The 15,390-nt window shown below is 55.0% G+C and overlaps 1 protein-coding gene across 1 annotated transcript; it reads right to left on the reverse strand.

Annotated features, from left to right (window-relative positions):
- Positions 1-1,949: 1,949 nt before the first annotated feature.
- On the reverse strand, positions 1,950-14,977 carry LOC133260813 (zinc finger and BTB domain-containing protein 4-like). Its single transcript, XM_061439543.1, has 9 exons — positions 14,960-14,977; positions 14,656-14,753; positions 14,270-14,578; positions 13,926-14,053; positions 12,245-12,800; positions 10,649-10,722; positions 7,709-8,238; positions 6,255-6,354; positions 1,950-3,774 (listed from the first exon to the last, which is right to left on the reverse strand). Exons 1-9 carry the CDS (start codon positions 14,975-14,977, stop codon positions 2,702-2,704), a joined length of 2,886 nt encoding a protein of 961 aa, XP_061295527.1. The 3' UTR covers positions 1,950-2,701.
- Positions 14,978-15,390: the final 413 nt, after the last annotated feature.

Raw genomic sequence — 15,390 nt, forward strand, 5'->3', positions numbered from 1 at the left:
CAGGTGCACTCTTCACCATCACGCCACCTGGCAAGCCCCTGGCTGTTGTCTACTTGGGCTTAAACATTGAAGGTGATGATTCTGGGTCTTGAGAATGGCTGGAACTTCCAGGATATAGATAACAATTTAAACATTCTCTCCTTTAATGGAAACTTCCTGATGGGAGAGACTGACTGAGGGGGGAAACTGGGTCTTGTTTTGGTGGGCGGGGCCATGCTCAGTAAATCTTTAATCCGATTTTCTGTTGATGGGTTGGCCCTGTGTTCCCTCCCTGTTATATGACCTGAGGCCAAACTATGGTGGGGGTAAGAAAGATAATGGCGACCTCGTTCAAAAGGTCCCATGCACACAGTTATACTCAGTGCCCCCAACCCTGAAGCAGGCCACTACTGACCCCCGCCTCCGCCGGAGACTCCTGGACACTCATGGGCAAGTCTGAGTCAGTCTCTTTGGGGTCACTGCTCCTTTCTCCTGGGTCCTGGTGCAGAAGGTTCTGACGGTGCCCTCTAAGAGTCTGTTTCCCCAGTCCTGTGTAAATTCCAGCGGCTCTATGGTGGGGTTAATGGGGACCTCTTTCAAGAGGGCTTATGCCACACCCAGGTATGCTGCACCCAGAGCCCCTGCCCCCGCGGCAGCCCACTGCTGACCCAGAACTCCTCAGGAGACACTCGAACAGTTCTGGCTCAGTCTCTGTGGGGTCGCTGGGTCCTGGTGTGTACAAGGTTTGTTTGAGCCTTCTGAGCGTCTCTGGCGGGTATGGGGTTTGATTCTAGACACGATTTCGCCCCTCCTACCATCTTGCTGGGGCTTCTCCTGTGCCCTTGGACGTGGAGTATCTCCTCACAGTCGCTCCAGCTGCGCAGCCACTGCTCTAGCGCCTGCCAGCATCTTGCTGGGGCTCAAACTACCGCACAATTGCCCTCATCTCACACAATAGCAAAGTAAAGCTGAAAATTCTCCAAGCCAGGCGTCAACAGTACATGAACACCTTTCCAGTATTTCATTGTTAGTGTAAAGAAATGCAACAGGTTTCTGTATGTTAACATTGTATCCTGTCACTCTGTTCACTTTATCAGTTCTAGTGTTTCTGTGTGGACTCGTCAGGGCTTTGCATATACAGTATCACGTCATCTGCATATAATGGTAATTTTCCTTCTTATCTTCCAGTTGCAATATGTTTTCTTTTTCTTGTCTGACTGCTGTGGCTAGGACTTCCAGTACTATGTACAATAGAAATGGTGACAGTGGGCATCCTTGTCTTGTTCCAGGTTTTAGCAGGAAGAGGTCTTATTTTCTTTAAACATTCACACATAACTGTTCTCTCGCCTGCATTATCTGGTAGTTTCAATAATCTGCAGTTCTTTGTGGTCTGTATCTGTTCTTTGCTGGTTTTGCTAACCCTCAGTCAGTGAGATGCTGTCCTGTGTGCTTGGTGACTTCTTTAAATTCATTGCTTTGACCTCATGATCCAGGGCCACCAGAGTCTAAGCAGGGCAAGCTTTCCTCTAGAGCGCTGTTATAACTGGGAGGTAGCACAAACCCGGGTCTTGGCTCTGCATGGGAGTCCCAGGCTCGGCTTTCCACCTCACTTTGGCCCAGGAGCCGGCAACCCAGTGCTGTGGAGCCACTGAATCCACTCTGAGAGCACCTCTGCCCCTACAGGCTCCACAGCCCTGTCACCTGAGCGGACACCATAAAACAAACAGGTACCAACAGAAGCCCTCGAGTTGAACCACTGTTTTGGAAATCCCAGCCAGCTACAGGACCCACATAATTCAGTCAGGAGTTAATCTAGAGCAGACAGTTCCCATGAAGGGAACTTCATGGGTTTATTGAAGGGGCAACAAACCACAGCCTGGCCACTACAGATTTGGGTCCTGCAGCTGGACCCCCAGGACTTGTGGCCAGGTTACATTACAGTCAGCTTTTAGTAACATGACCTCACTCAGTTTGTTATGGCAGAGTTTTATGATACTCAGAGTAGCATCCCCAACAAAGACACCTCTCCCTTCCTATCTGGCGAGTAACATTTACAGGTGTCTGTAAAGCTGCCGTATCGTGACGTCTGAGGTATTAGATCATCAACAGTGACCACTTTTCAAAAGTGCTGTGAACACAAAAAAAACAAAAACAAACTTCTGATGCACGGATAAACCTCAAAACTTAAGCACAGGGAAAAATACATAAAGAATATAAATTATATCACTATTTACGTAACATTTCAGAACAAGCAAAACTATAGTGAAAAAACAACACTGTTGGTTGCTTTTAAGGATGAGGGGCCCGAGGAGTCTTTCTGGGTTGATGGAAATAGTCAGCATCTTGATAGTGTGGTAGTCATAAAGGTTAGAACAGGTTGTATTTGTTATATAACCAAACACTTAAGAGCTGGGCATTGCACCACATGTAAAGTATATTCCAGGAAACCCCAGTGCTGTGAAAATGAAGTACAGCAGCTTCAGAGGCACATGTCAGCATCAAGTCTCCTTCCCTAGCCTCTTTCCTTTCCGCTGCTCCCGGAGGCAGTGGTAGACTTCGGGTGTCCACGGGCAGCTCACAGACCACAAAACAGTGTTGTCTTCCTGTGGCCCGCGGAGCACAGCGCACGAGCCTCGGGGTGCTGGCAAAGACTGAAGGGCGTGCTACCCACCCTCCAGCCTTGTTTACTCAACTTTTACTCTACGTTCACACCACAGCAGGTTCACTCTGTGCCATGAACTCGCTGGTGCTGGATAAGGTGAAAGCTCAGGCGGAAGGCCCTGCCACACTGCGCACAGCGGAAGGGCTTCTCCCCAGTGTGGATCCTCTGGTGCCGGAAGAAGCCCGACAGGGCCCTGAAGGAGCGGCCGCACTCGCCGCACTCATAGGGCTTCTCCCCAGTGTGGATGCGCCGGTGCTCACTGAGGAAGGAGCTGCGGCTGAAGGCGCGCCCGCACTCCTGGCAGGCATAGGGCTTCTCCCCCGTGTGGACTCGCTGGTGCTGAATGAGGTTGGAGCTCTGGCTGAAGGCTTTCCCACACTCTCTGCATTCGTAGGGGTTCTCTCTGTGGTGGATCCTTCGGTGCCGGACGACGTTTGAGCTATGGATGAAGGTTTTCCCGCACTCGCTGCACCCGTAGAGCCGCTCCCCTGTGTGGATCCTCTGGTGCTTCGTAGCATCTGACCTCTGACTGAAGCACTTGCCGCACTCAGCACATTCATACGGCCTCTCTCCTGTGTGGATCCTCTGGTGTCTGATGAGGTTGAAGCTCTGGCTGAAGGCTTTCCCACACTCCTTACAGAGGTAAGGCTTCTCCCCATTGTGAATGCGCTGGTGCCTGACGACATGGGAGCTGTGGATGAAGGCTTTCCCGCAGTCACTGCACTCGTAGGGCTTCTCCCCAGAGTGAATGCTCTGGTGCTTCACCACATCTGAATAGCATTTGAAGCTCCTGTCACAGGTGCTGCATCGGTAAGGCCGCCCTTTCCAGGGGCCTCTCCCATCAACTGCAGACGCTGTGTTCAGAGTGACCTCTGACCTGGACACTCTGTCCTCATGAACCTCATGTCTCCGAGGGGAACCTCTGGGTCTCTCTGCAGCTTCCTCATTCCCACAAGGGTCCGGAAGCCCCAGTGTCTGGGAAGGACCCTGTAACAGTCCTGGCGTGGCCTCTCCATGGCCCCCTTCTTTCAGGGCCACCTGCCGAGGCATCAGCTCTGCACTCTGAGCCCTGTGCTCAGCTGCTGAAGCTGCACAGCAGGAAGCCTGGTGGCTTCCTTTCGATGCCTGGAAAGCTGGAAAAGAGGGCAGAGATACACAACTCAGAAGAGAACTCAGCTAAGGACACAGAGGTGGTGCTGGAGAGCTGTGTGCTGACAGAGCTGACAGCAAGCCTGTTATCCTGCCTGTCCTCATCTTGCCCAGTTCTCCACCTCTAACCCCTGTTGTCTCAGGATGGATGAGGGACCGGGGGAGGGTGGTCAGTGTCCTTTCCTGAGACTCCAGAAAAGCCCAAGCCTCTAATCTCAGTCTGCCCGGTCTCAGGCCTGGGGACAGACCCTCAGTCAGGCTCTGGTAACTCCCTGGTTTGGCCATATGGACTGGAGCCCAGAGAGCAGTTGGCAGCAGAGCAGGAGGAAACAAAGCAGAGGTCCGGGGATGCAGGGGTAAGCAGTGCGGATGGCACATGCTGGGATCCAGCCTCTTTCTCAGATCCTGGACTCCCTGAGACAACACTGTGGCCTTGACTGCCCCCACCTCCCAACTCAAGGTTGCTGGCGTCCAAAATAAAGCAAATTTTCCTTTCTGTCACCCTTGCCTCTATTGGCTTTTGAGGTGGTGAGCAGCTCGACCCCACTTTTGGTCACACTGGTACCAAGTGGGGAAAGCCAGGGAGGCTGCTCAATGCCCCAGAGCCACAGGCCACCTCCAGCAGAGAAGCCTCCATCCCAGAGCACCCAAAGGGTGGTGCTGAGACAGCTGCACGCAAATCAGCGCAGTGTAGAACATTCTCTAACACCATACACGAAAATAAACTCAAAATGGCCTAAAGGCTTAGATATAAGATGTGATACCGTAAAACTCCTAGAGGAGACCACAGGCAAAACATTCTGACATAAACCATAGCAATGTTTCGTTACGTCAGTCTCCCAAAGCAGAAGAAATGAAAGCAAAACCAAATGGGACCTAATCAAACTTGCAAACTTCTGCACAGCAAAGGAAACCATAATCAAAACAAGCTACAGAAATGGGAGAAAATATTTGCAAGTGTTGTGACTGACAAGGACTTACAAAATATACAAACAGCTCATCCAACTCATTTACAAAAAACCAGCTCAATCAAAAAATGGGCCAAAGACCTAAATAGACATTTCTCCAAAGAAGACACACAGATGCCCAACAGGCACATGAAAAGATGCTCAACACTGGTAATTATTAGAGAAATACAAACCAAAACAACAGGAAAGACCTTACACTGGTCAAAATGACCATCACTAAAAAGTTTACAAATAACATGCTGGAGACGGGGTAGAGAAAGGGGCTCATACACTGTTGGTGGGAATGTAAACCGGTGCAGACATTATGGAGAACAGTATGGAGGTTCCTTTAAAACCAAAAACAGAATTACCATATGATCCAGAAATCCCACTTCTGACATATATCTGGGGAAAACTCAAAAGGATACACGCAACCCAGTGTTCACAGCAGCACTGGGTTCACAATCAAGACATGCAAACGACCTAAGTGTCCATCGACAGGTGACAGGTGTGGTGCACACAGACAATGCGATAGTGCTCAACCACAAAGCAGGAGATGACACCATCTGCCGCACCTGATGGACCTAGATGCTGTCTTGCTGGGGAAGTGAGTCAGAGACAGATACATGATATCACTTATACGTGGAATCCAAAAAACTGATACAAATGAACTTATTTACAAAACAGACTCACAGACCAAAACCAAATTTATGATTACCAAAGGGGAAAGGGAGAAGGAGCAAAGGGGGTAGGCATAAATTAGGAGTTTGGAATTAGCAGATACAAACTATTACATATAAAATATTGGTAAAAAAAAAAATAGAGGAAGTCAATATAAACAAAAAAACCTGGGATTGGCCAAGTAGTTTATTCAAGTTTTTCTGTAACATCTTACCAAAAACCCAAATTATTTGGGCAACCCAATGATAAACAAGGTCCTCCTGTATAACACATGGAATTATATTCAATATCTTACAATACCATATAATGGAAAAAAACATGAGAAAGAATATACATATAAGTGAATCACTCTGCTGTACACCTGAAACTAACAACATTGTAAGTCAACTACAATTTGAAAAACAAAATTCTTGTTCTCAGAGGTATCCAGGTTGGGGTTCCAGAGAGAGCGTGCTGCAGAGTGTGGCTAGGAGAAAAGACTCCACACACCCAATGCAGGGGGCCTGGTTCGACTCCTGGTCAGGGAACTAGACTCCGCGTGCCGCAACTGAGAGTTCACACACAGCAACTAAAAGATCGCGCGTGCTACAACTAAGACCCGGTGCAGCTGAACGAGCGAATATTATGGGGAAAAAAGTGGCCTGGAAGGCAAAGGAGGTGGGGTGCAGGGAGCCCAAAGGCATGAACGTGGGGCACTGTGAGTGTCAGAAGCTGCCAGAGTCCAGTGACATCTCCACAGCCGCCAGGCGGGTCGGTGGGGAAGCTCCAAGTCCTAAGCTGTCCCCACACCCCTTAGTCCAGGACAGCCCTCTGGGCCGGGCCGCCCCACCCCTCACCTGTGCATGTGTCCATCAGGGCAGCCCTCTCCGTGGTGGTCTGGAGATCCAGGCCGGGCTCTGTTTGCTGCTTCCTGCAGAAATGCCCACAGTGGGACCCCTGCCAGGGAGAAAGAGGAAAAGGGAGAAAATGACAGGGGGGAAGTCAGAGCTCCTTCAGTGAAGGGAGGTTCAGAGCCTGCCCTGGAGGAGCCACCTCACTATAAACCAAGGTCCTGAATAAGCAGACACCCCAGAAACTAGTGGGAACTCTGTCGAGGCCACGCTAGCTCCCCTCACCCCAGCCTCCCAGCAGATGAGGAGCCAGACCGATGAGGCAGCACCTGTCAGCTGCCTGCTGTGGTCTCAGATCCATGAGGGACGAAGCAGCGCCTTTAAGCAGTCCTTGGCTTTCCAGGTGGTGCTAGCAGTAAAGAACCCATCTGCCAGGGTAGGAGACATAAAAGACGCATGTTCCATCCTTGGAGAAGTTCCTCTGGAGGAGGGCATGGCAACCCACTCCAGTATTCTTGCCTGGAGAATCCCATGGACAGAGGAACCCGGCAGGCTATGGTCCATGGGGTTGCAAAGAGACCTAGCACGCACACATGCATAAATGTCTGGAGACATTTCTTTGTATTTAAATTTTTTCTTGATAAAAGATCTGAATATAAAAACATGAAACCAAAAAAATAAAAAGTGATCTGCATGGTGTAATTTTGAATTGAGGAATGCTTTTGCTAAGCGTGACACCAAAGATGAAGTCTAACAGACTTAACAACACTGGACATTTGGAATAAAAAACAGATTAACAAACAAACAAACGGGAGAGATACCTGCAACACAGATAAGGATTCGTAGCCTCAAGATATCTCATTATATATACATAAGAAAGCATGAAAAACTAGTAAAAGTTACGAGCAGGTAACCAGACAAGAAAATAAACAAGCAGCCAATATATATATATATTTTAAACACAGGTCCCACATTGTTCCACGTGGTAGGCAATTAAAAATGAAATTTAAAATATGTTTCAGTCTAAAAGTAGCAAAGGCTTAAAAGCAGTGGCCCCTTAGGAGCACTGAGACAATTAGGGAAACAAGCACCTTCATGCAGCATTGGGAAAGGACAAGGCGCACTGCACTGCTGGTAATTCAACAATTTACAAAGGCGTTACAGGCAGACTGTCCACTTCAGGGGACGGACGAGGCTGTCCCGGGGCGTCACCCTGGGGCAGGAGGCTGTCCCGGGGCGTCACCCTGGGAGGGGGAGGCTCTCTCTGGCCCCGACGAGGTTACAGCCGCCCGCCGCCTCCGGTCTCCTCCGGGACGTGAGCCCTCTCACAAGCACAGCCGGGGACAGACAAGGATCCCGGTGCCCGGCCCCCCGGGCCTGTCTCGGTCTCCTGCCCCTGCGCGGCCGGGCGTCCGCACCCCGCGCTCTCCCCGCCGAGCCCCAGGCTCGCCCGCACTCACCCGGAGCCCCTCCGCTCGCGGGAAGAAGCGCCCTCCCAGGTGGCAGAGGCAGTTCCGGTGACGCTCTAGGCGCCGGAGGACCGGCACTCGGCTGCCCTGGGGGACGCGGGCAGCAGCTGGAGCCGTGGGGGGCGTTGACCTGCCTGCGCGAGTCCGGGCCGGGCTCCCTAGCCTCGCGTGCACGACCCTCGGCGGTTGTCTGTACACTTTCACATTCACCGCTCCCGCCCCTGCTGGGCTTCCCTCCGCAGACCTCCGGGAGGCCTCCCGGGCCCTCCCCTTCCCGCGCGAGCCCTCCCCGTCGGCCCCGTGGCCTCCACCGGGTCCAGGCCCGAGGCCGGGGTCGTCACTCGGGATGGCGACCTTGCTGACTGCGCAGTGGGCGAAGGCACCGACGGAGGAGACCGGCGCTCGTGGAGAAAGCGGGGAGCGCCCGGGGGAAGAGGCAGGCAGAGGCGGAGAGACCCCTGGGCCGCCCTCCCCACGGAGATCCGCCGAGGGCAGGACGCCGGAGGGCAGGACGCCGGAGTCTCAGGGCGGCTGGTCCTGGCAGGTGGACCCCCTCCTCCCTCCTGCCCTGTGTCCCAGGCTGGTCCCTCCCCGCTGGTCCGCAGCGACCACACACTTGAGGGCTTTGCTATCTCACGGTTTCCTCTGGTTGCACGAGCCGGGTCACAGCCTGGCCGGTCCGTTCCTGGCGTCTCTCCTACGCTGAGGGGAGGTGCTGGCCAGGACTGGGGTCTCCCCTGCGGGCTCAAGAGCCTGTGGGCAGGATTCAGGTCTGGAGGGCGGTTGTTCTCTGAACCCCATAGGCTATGCGGTGGGCCTGTGTGCAGAATGCATCAACACAGGGTCTTGTGTTGAACCCCGGCCAAGAAACCTTTCCAGCGTCAGCCTCAGACACGGGTTTGGGCCTGGGTGGCGAATGTCCTGTGCCCAGCGCGGCACTGGGCTGTCTCTCCATGCTCCAGGCACTTTCCTTTAGATGCTCCTGTATTGCTCCTCAGCAACCCCATCCTAACACCTTTTGGGACCCCCCACAGCACACAGAGCCTTTGAAATTACCCAGGCTCCTGGCACTGCCCCTCTGCTCTGTTCTGGCAGCCACCCACGCTCTCAGCCCACTCAGCACACAGGCCCAGTGGGCGGCTGACAGCAGGCCTTCCCTCCCTCAGCCCAACGCTGGCCCCCAGGCTTCACCCCCTCTCCAGTTGTGCTTCTTCCTCCAGCTCCCCTAGCTGTGAAACCAGTCACCAGTCCTTGACCTTGCCCGGCTTGCTGCTGCCTCGCTCTGAGCTTTGGCCCATTCCCTTCCCCTCCCTCATCACTGGACACAGATCATGCCTCTCCTGCTGGAATCCTGCAACAATGTGTCCTCTGGGTGTCACATGTAGCGACATGGTGTCCACCAGCTCATCACTGGCTAGAGATCATTTTGATCACATGGTCCCTCCTGTCTGGTTTTCTGACTGTGGACACCATGTTTCCCCTGCAACTAATAAACCATCTCTGGGGAGAAAAGAAAGGCTGAGGAACTGCTCCACACTGAAGATTCCTAAGGACACATGGCAACCAGAGACTAGATGTGACCCTGCTGGATGCTGGGTTGAAGGGAATATACCATGGACAGGATGAGAGGCCCCACTTGGCTGGGCGTTGTGTTGGTGTCCAGTTACCCGGACTTGGTGCCTGCACTGTGGGTCTGTAAGAGAACATCCCTGAGTGTAGGGAACACACACTAAAGGGTTATGGAGCTAAGAGGCATAATGGATGCAATCCATCCTAAAAAGATTTTGGGAAAAAAGAATTTGTATAGATACAAAAAGTTAAAAGGTATGGTTCTGCCATGTGATGTGAACTAGTGTGATTTCTTTCTACTTTTCTGCATTTCCCATATTCTCTACAATGTATTCTGTTTATATAATAGGGAAAATGTGCTTTGTCAAGTTTTATCAAAAAAGTGAAGTCCTGACAAACAGAGCTTGTTGATGAGCTTGTAGAAATGGATTAAGCCTGTCTCCCCTGCAAGCCCCAAAGGAGACCATAAACTGCACGCTGAGTCTGCCTTCTGATGGCGCCAAAGAGGCCAACGCTGACGTCCCAGGACGCAGATGGTGGAGGGTATCCTCCTCCAGACGTCCCCACGGGGTCCCATCATGTATCTGTCGCTTCCACAACCAGGTGCCAGAGTGAGCTTTCTCATTCGGGCTCTAGTGATGGCTTCCTCGTGGGATGTGCACTGGCTTTTCTTCTCCAGCAGGATCAGGGGTGCATCTAGGGGGCCTGTTGTTTGCTTCTGCTTGGGACCCCTTCTTTCTGGGGCGTGCCCCTGCCCTTTCTTTCTTAGATCATTCTGGAACCAATACCACTAGCTTCCCCAGGACGGGCCTGTGACCTGACTCTCTAGGGTTTGTGCAGCAGCTGTGGGGATACAGGGCTGTGTCCTCTGCAGCCCGGGCTGAGATGATGTCAGACCTGAGCAGTCGGAGCCGGATGCCACAAGGGCCGGCAGAGATGAGAGGTGGGCAGGGGACAGAGACCTCCCTGACCACCAGAAAACCCAGAGTCCTGGGGTTCCAGTAGCGACCCCCTGACCCCACATGCTACCCAAGCCAGTGTCACTTGCTCTGTGAGTGGGTAGGGGGTCCACCTGGTTTCCATGTCTAGGCTCTGGGCCCCAGAGAGCTGGCCAGTGCCCAGAGGAGTGGAGGGGCTTCAGTGCTGCCAGGGTTGGGCCAGCCCGAGGCAGGGAGAGTTGAACTCAGCCTGGCCTGTGGCCCCAACCACACATGAGTCTATTCCTCCACTCACATCCCCTGGGGAACAGTGCAAATCCCTCTCCTGCCTGCCCTCAGCCACACTCTCCTTGGAGAGCCCTGCCCTGGGTCCATCACCTCTTCTGACATTAACAACCGAGAGAGACAGAAACCTGGTCAGCACCTTTGCTCTGCCGCCTTCCGCCTTCCAGGGCCCAGTCAGTGGAACAGGCACTACTGGAACGCTGCTGCTGGTCACTGCAGGTGCAGGACACAGAGGTGAATGAAGCCTGCTGGCTTTTCCAGCTCCCTCTTACTGCCCAGAGTGCTGGAGCCTGCAGACCTGCCATGGTGCGGGGGGAGGGATGAAGGAGCCAAGTACAGTGGACAGGCTTTCTGATGGGCAGCTGGGCAGCAAAAAGGCCAGGAGGGGAGGGAACAGGTAGTTTGAAGCCCCACCAACTGCCTAGACGTTGTCTTTTTGGGCTCAGAAACAGCTTCAGAATGCAAGGGCAGAGGGCAGAATACAGACATAAGCCACGTGGCCCAAAGGGCAGAAGCTGGACCATTGCCGGGATCCAAAGTACCTGCAGCCCGCGACTCTTCCAGCCCTGGACTCCCCATTGTCCCCGGGGGCCCCTCTGGACACTCTCCCAGAATCTCCAACAAACGGGGCTCCCTGCATCTGTCTCCCACCAGCCCATCCTCAGGAGCCTGTGTCTGAGGCATTTCCTGCATCAGTAAACACTGAATACATGCCCAATCCTGCACTGCACTATTTACGTGTAACATTTTACAAATCATAAAGCACACGTAAAAACGAAAACATCTCAATAGGATGACCTAAAAACTAGAAATAGCATTCAAGACACATCCTAAGGGAAAACCTGCAATATTTTGGAGGACCACTGTTCCCAAAAGAAATACTCCAACCACGCAAATCCTATCTCCCACACCAGAACCTTCATTCCCACCAGACACCAAGAGACAGACAAGGGGCCTTATCTGAAAACATGACCGTCCGGACAGGGCCCCACTTCTCAACTACGTTCTCCAAGCCAGGGACTACGCCCTGCATTATTCGACCAGCCCCATGACCAAAAAGGACCCACGAGGCTGAAAACACAGTACAAACCTCAAAATACAGTGAAGAGTTGCTCCAGCTAGAGTTCGATTCGGCGTCCCCGCCCCTCGCGGCTCACCCCTCCGCACCCCCCGCACCGTCGGCGCCGGCAAATTTTGGGTAAAGAAAAGAGTTCGTCGTCCGCACATATGCAAAGCCCACTGGGCGCTTGAAGGGTGTGCACTGCAGTGCTCTTCCCCATTGCCCGACCTCTGGTTTAGGCCTTTCTCAGGGCTGCCATCAGGGGGACCACGGAGCTCGTTTCAACAGCATATTTGTCAGATCTCCCGGCGAGTGAAAGGGCGCTGCCACCTTGCCGCAACCTCCCGTCCCGCTTGCCAGGGGGAGCCAGTGGAACTCTGTTCGCAATGTTACCGGGCGGCCCAGGGGGCAGTGAAGGCCCGGCAGGGCTGCGGGCGAGGGAGCCAGCACAGGCGTCTTAACCGGGTGCAGGTGCCGGAGCCAGCTTCAGGGAGCGCCTGAGCGCTGCTCTCTGCACGCCTGCACCAAAGCACCGCAGGCGTCCGCAGTGTCCCCAGAGCCCTCCCGTGCAGGGTCAGCTCGGTGCAGCAGAGGCCCCAGTGCAACGCCCCCCCCCCCTGTCGCCACCCCCCCCCCCCACTGGCTGCCTTGGTTCACTCTGCGTCATGAACCTACCTGCCCTGGCTCAGGTGCGAGCTCAGAGGAAGGCCCTGCTCACTTAGCACAGCGAAAAACTTCTCCGCAGTGTGGACCCTCTGGTGCCGGAAGAAGTCCGACAGGGCCCTGAAGGTGCGGCTGCACTCAGAGGGCTTTTCCCCGGTGAGGATGCTCGCTGAGGAAGGCGCTAATGCTGAAGGCGCCGCGCACTCCTGGCAGGCATACGGCTTCTCCCCGGGGTGGCCCCGCTGGTGCTGAGTGAGGCTGGAGCTCTGGCTGAAGGAAGGGCTGCACCGCGGACACGTAACCGGCTTCTCTCTGCTGTGGAACCGCGGGGGCTGCGTGACCTGGGAGCTGTGCACAAAGGCTTTCCCGCGCTGGCTACACGAGATGGCTTCCTGCCAGTGTGGATCCTCTAGTCCGATGTCTATCCGAAAACTCTCCTGCACGCACTGGTGAGGCTTCTCCCCTAACGGGAAGCTTCTGCCGCTCCAGGCCTTGGCCAGTGCGGGGAGGCCTTGAGTCCCACAGGCTGGTGGAGAGCTGGTTCCCAGGCTGGGGCTCCCCACGCCTGCTAGATTTGGAGTGGCTCAAACAGCCGGGCTCACCGCGCCCAACCTCTCTCTTGTGTGGTCTCCCTGGCGGGTCACAGGCTGGCGGTGAGGCTGGCTTTGCTTCCCATCTCAAGGTCTTGGTTCCTCTCCTCCCCAGGAATCGCCTGGTGCGGGCAGGTCTCTTGTGGCAGCCCTGCCAGCTGCGAACCCTGATGGCTTCTGCACAGTCCGGCAGGTCCTTGGCCCCACCACCGGAGACTTGAGGCATTTGTCCCCTGGACACACTGGGGTTCTGCCTCTTCCGGGATTTCCTGCCCTGGAATCTCCTCCTCACTCTGAGCTGAAGCCAGAAGGGGAGGCAGCAGATGACAGCAGCCTCTGAACCGGAGCATGCAGAGACCTGGGGAAGGCGCTTCATCTCTTTAATTCAGGGAACAAGGGAATTAAACCCCGTGTCTTGGATGAGGTTACGCAGGGATCAAGGTCAGGGAAAGGAAGTGTGTGAGAAGGGAACAAACTCCCAAAATGTTATTATTTTTTCATCTTCTTTCTTTTTAAAAAATGTTTTTCAACATTTTATTTTGTATTGGGGTATAGCCTATTAACAATGTGATAGTTTCAGGTGGACAGCAAAGCGACTTAGCCATACATATACATGTATTAGCTTTCCCCCAAACTCCCCTCCCATCTGGGCTGCCACATAACATTGAGCAGAATTCCCTGTGCTATTCAGTAGGTCTTTGCTGTTTATCCATTTCAAATATAACAGTGTGTACAAGTCGATCTCCAACTCACTACCTGTCTCCACCCCCTCTCCCCCCCACCCCCCCGCCCCCAACCGGCAGTGTCGTTAAAAAAAAGAAATCTGGGAGCCCTCCTAACCACTTCCGGTCTGGAGCTGCTTGATTCCAAATGATTTTTGCTCAAATAAACCTTTAAAATTAAAACAAAAATTTAAAAAATCTGTTAAAACCTGTCCTCTTTGAGGACTAGCCTTCAGTTTCCCCTGAGACCCAGAATCTGGCTGATCCTTGGGGCGAGGCAGCAGGGCAGCGGGGAGGGAATTGGGCCGCACACTGAATAACAGATGCCCAGGTCAGGACCGTGGCCAAAGGGACACAGCCCGGGGCTCGAGAGGGGAGTACCGTGTCCCTGGGTCCCCTCCTCCGGAAGAGGAGAGCCTGGCCTGGTGCCCTTGGCAGACGGAGTGGCAGGTGAGGTCACAGCGGGTGACAGCGCTGGCGTCGGCGAGACGAGGACGTCGTGCTGATCCCTGGAGAGGTCTCAGGGAAACACACCCCAGCGGCGCGGATGGGGCCGTGCCCGGGGCCGGGGGCTCCCCTCAGGGGCACAGCGGTCCGGACTTCACGAGCTCCGCCCGCACACTCCCAGACGAACTTCTTCCAAAGCGAAACCCGGCCTTTCCCGGGATTGTCAACTCTTCCAGCGGACTCCCGAAAATGAGGTGGAAGAAGCATGATTTGTGAACCTGGCCTGCGGCCGTCGGGTCCCTGGGCCCAGCGGGCGGGGGACGCCCTCTTGGCGCACGGACGTAACTCTGCGGTCAGGGGTCGTGCGGACTGTGGGAGGAAGGCCCGAGGGGGCCGGCCGTGACACCGCGTCCACCGCCAGCCGGGCCGCAGGGCCGAGGGACCCGCAGCGCGGAGCCACCCCGCCTCCTCCCCGCGGCTGCGGGAGCCGGAAGCGAGCGAACGCCGCGCCCACAGCAAGTCCCGCCCGGCGCCGCGAGCACTTCCCGGAGCTCTCGGAAGCTCGAGGTGGGGGGCCCGCAGGGGGCCTGCCCGGGGCAGGAGTCCGTGGAGAGGAGACCCCAGGAGCCACTGGGCTGAGCCTGAGAGCCTCGGGGCGGTGCACCTACGCTCGGACCGGCGCGCTTCCCTGGAGCTGTCCGAGGTGCTGGATAGCAACTGGCCGTGGGACCTCGGAGAAGCGGGCGGTGAGGCAGAGACAGCCTGGGAGGGAAAGGGCAAGGAGGCCCGGCGCGTAAGGCCCTGAGCGCGGTAGGAGAGACTCTGGAAAGCAAGCAAGGGACACCACCCGACTCATGACTCAGAAGACTCTGGTGGAGGGGGTGGGAGGCGGAGGCGAATTCTGGGTTGTTGGGGTGGCCCAGGGGAGGAATGGCACGTGCTGGCTTGGTCTGAGGTGAGAACGTTACTGTCCGCTGCTGAGGCATGTCCACGATCCCTGCGACCAGTTGAAGGAACCCAGCACTTAGGAAAAAACTGCAGGGGCGAGGAGACGGCCCCTAGCGTGACCACCACCTTCAAATCCTGAGGGCTCTTCCTCCACTGAGTACAGCCAGGCTATGACAGGCCCAGAGGGCAGGACTGGGAGGGCTGGTGCTGGAGGGCAGACCCCGGCCTCAGCCAGGCAGTCCAGAAGTGCCGGGCCCCCTTCCAGATGGTGTCTGAGTAGGGCTGGGACCGTCGCCCATGCAGAAACACCTGCTTTGAGGGGCTGGGTGAGCCCATAGGCCCCCAAGCCTGGCACACTATCAACATCACTGGGGGTGTTGGAGCTAAATCCAGATTCCCTGGCCCCACCCCGGATCTACTGAATCTGTCTTCCCTGATGTGGGGTCTGGGA

Source organism: Bos javanicus, chromosome 14 (assembly GCF_032452875.1).
Source record: "Bos javanicus breed banteng chromosome 14, ARS-OSU_banteng_1.0, whole genome shotgun sequence".
Lineage (NCBI taxonomy): Eukaryota > Metazoa > Chordata > Mammalia > Artiodactyla > Bovidae > Bos > Bos javanicus.

Excerpts from the sequence above, each read along its gene's own strand:
- LOC133260813 (XM_061439543.1), bottom strand. Across the intron at positions 14,054-14,269 it reads ACCCGACGGCCGCAGGCCAG|GGATCAGCACGACGTCCTCG; the intron begins GTTCACAAATCA and ends AGACCTCTCCAG. Across the intron at positions 6,355-7,708 it reads CGCGAGCGGAGGGGCTCCGG|GGGTCCCACTGTGGGCATTT; the intron begins GTGAGTGCGGGC and ends TCTCCCTGGCAG.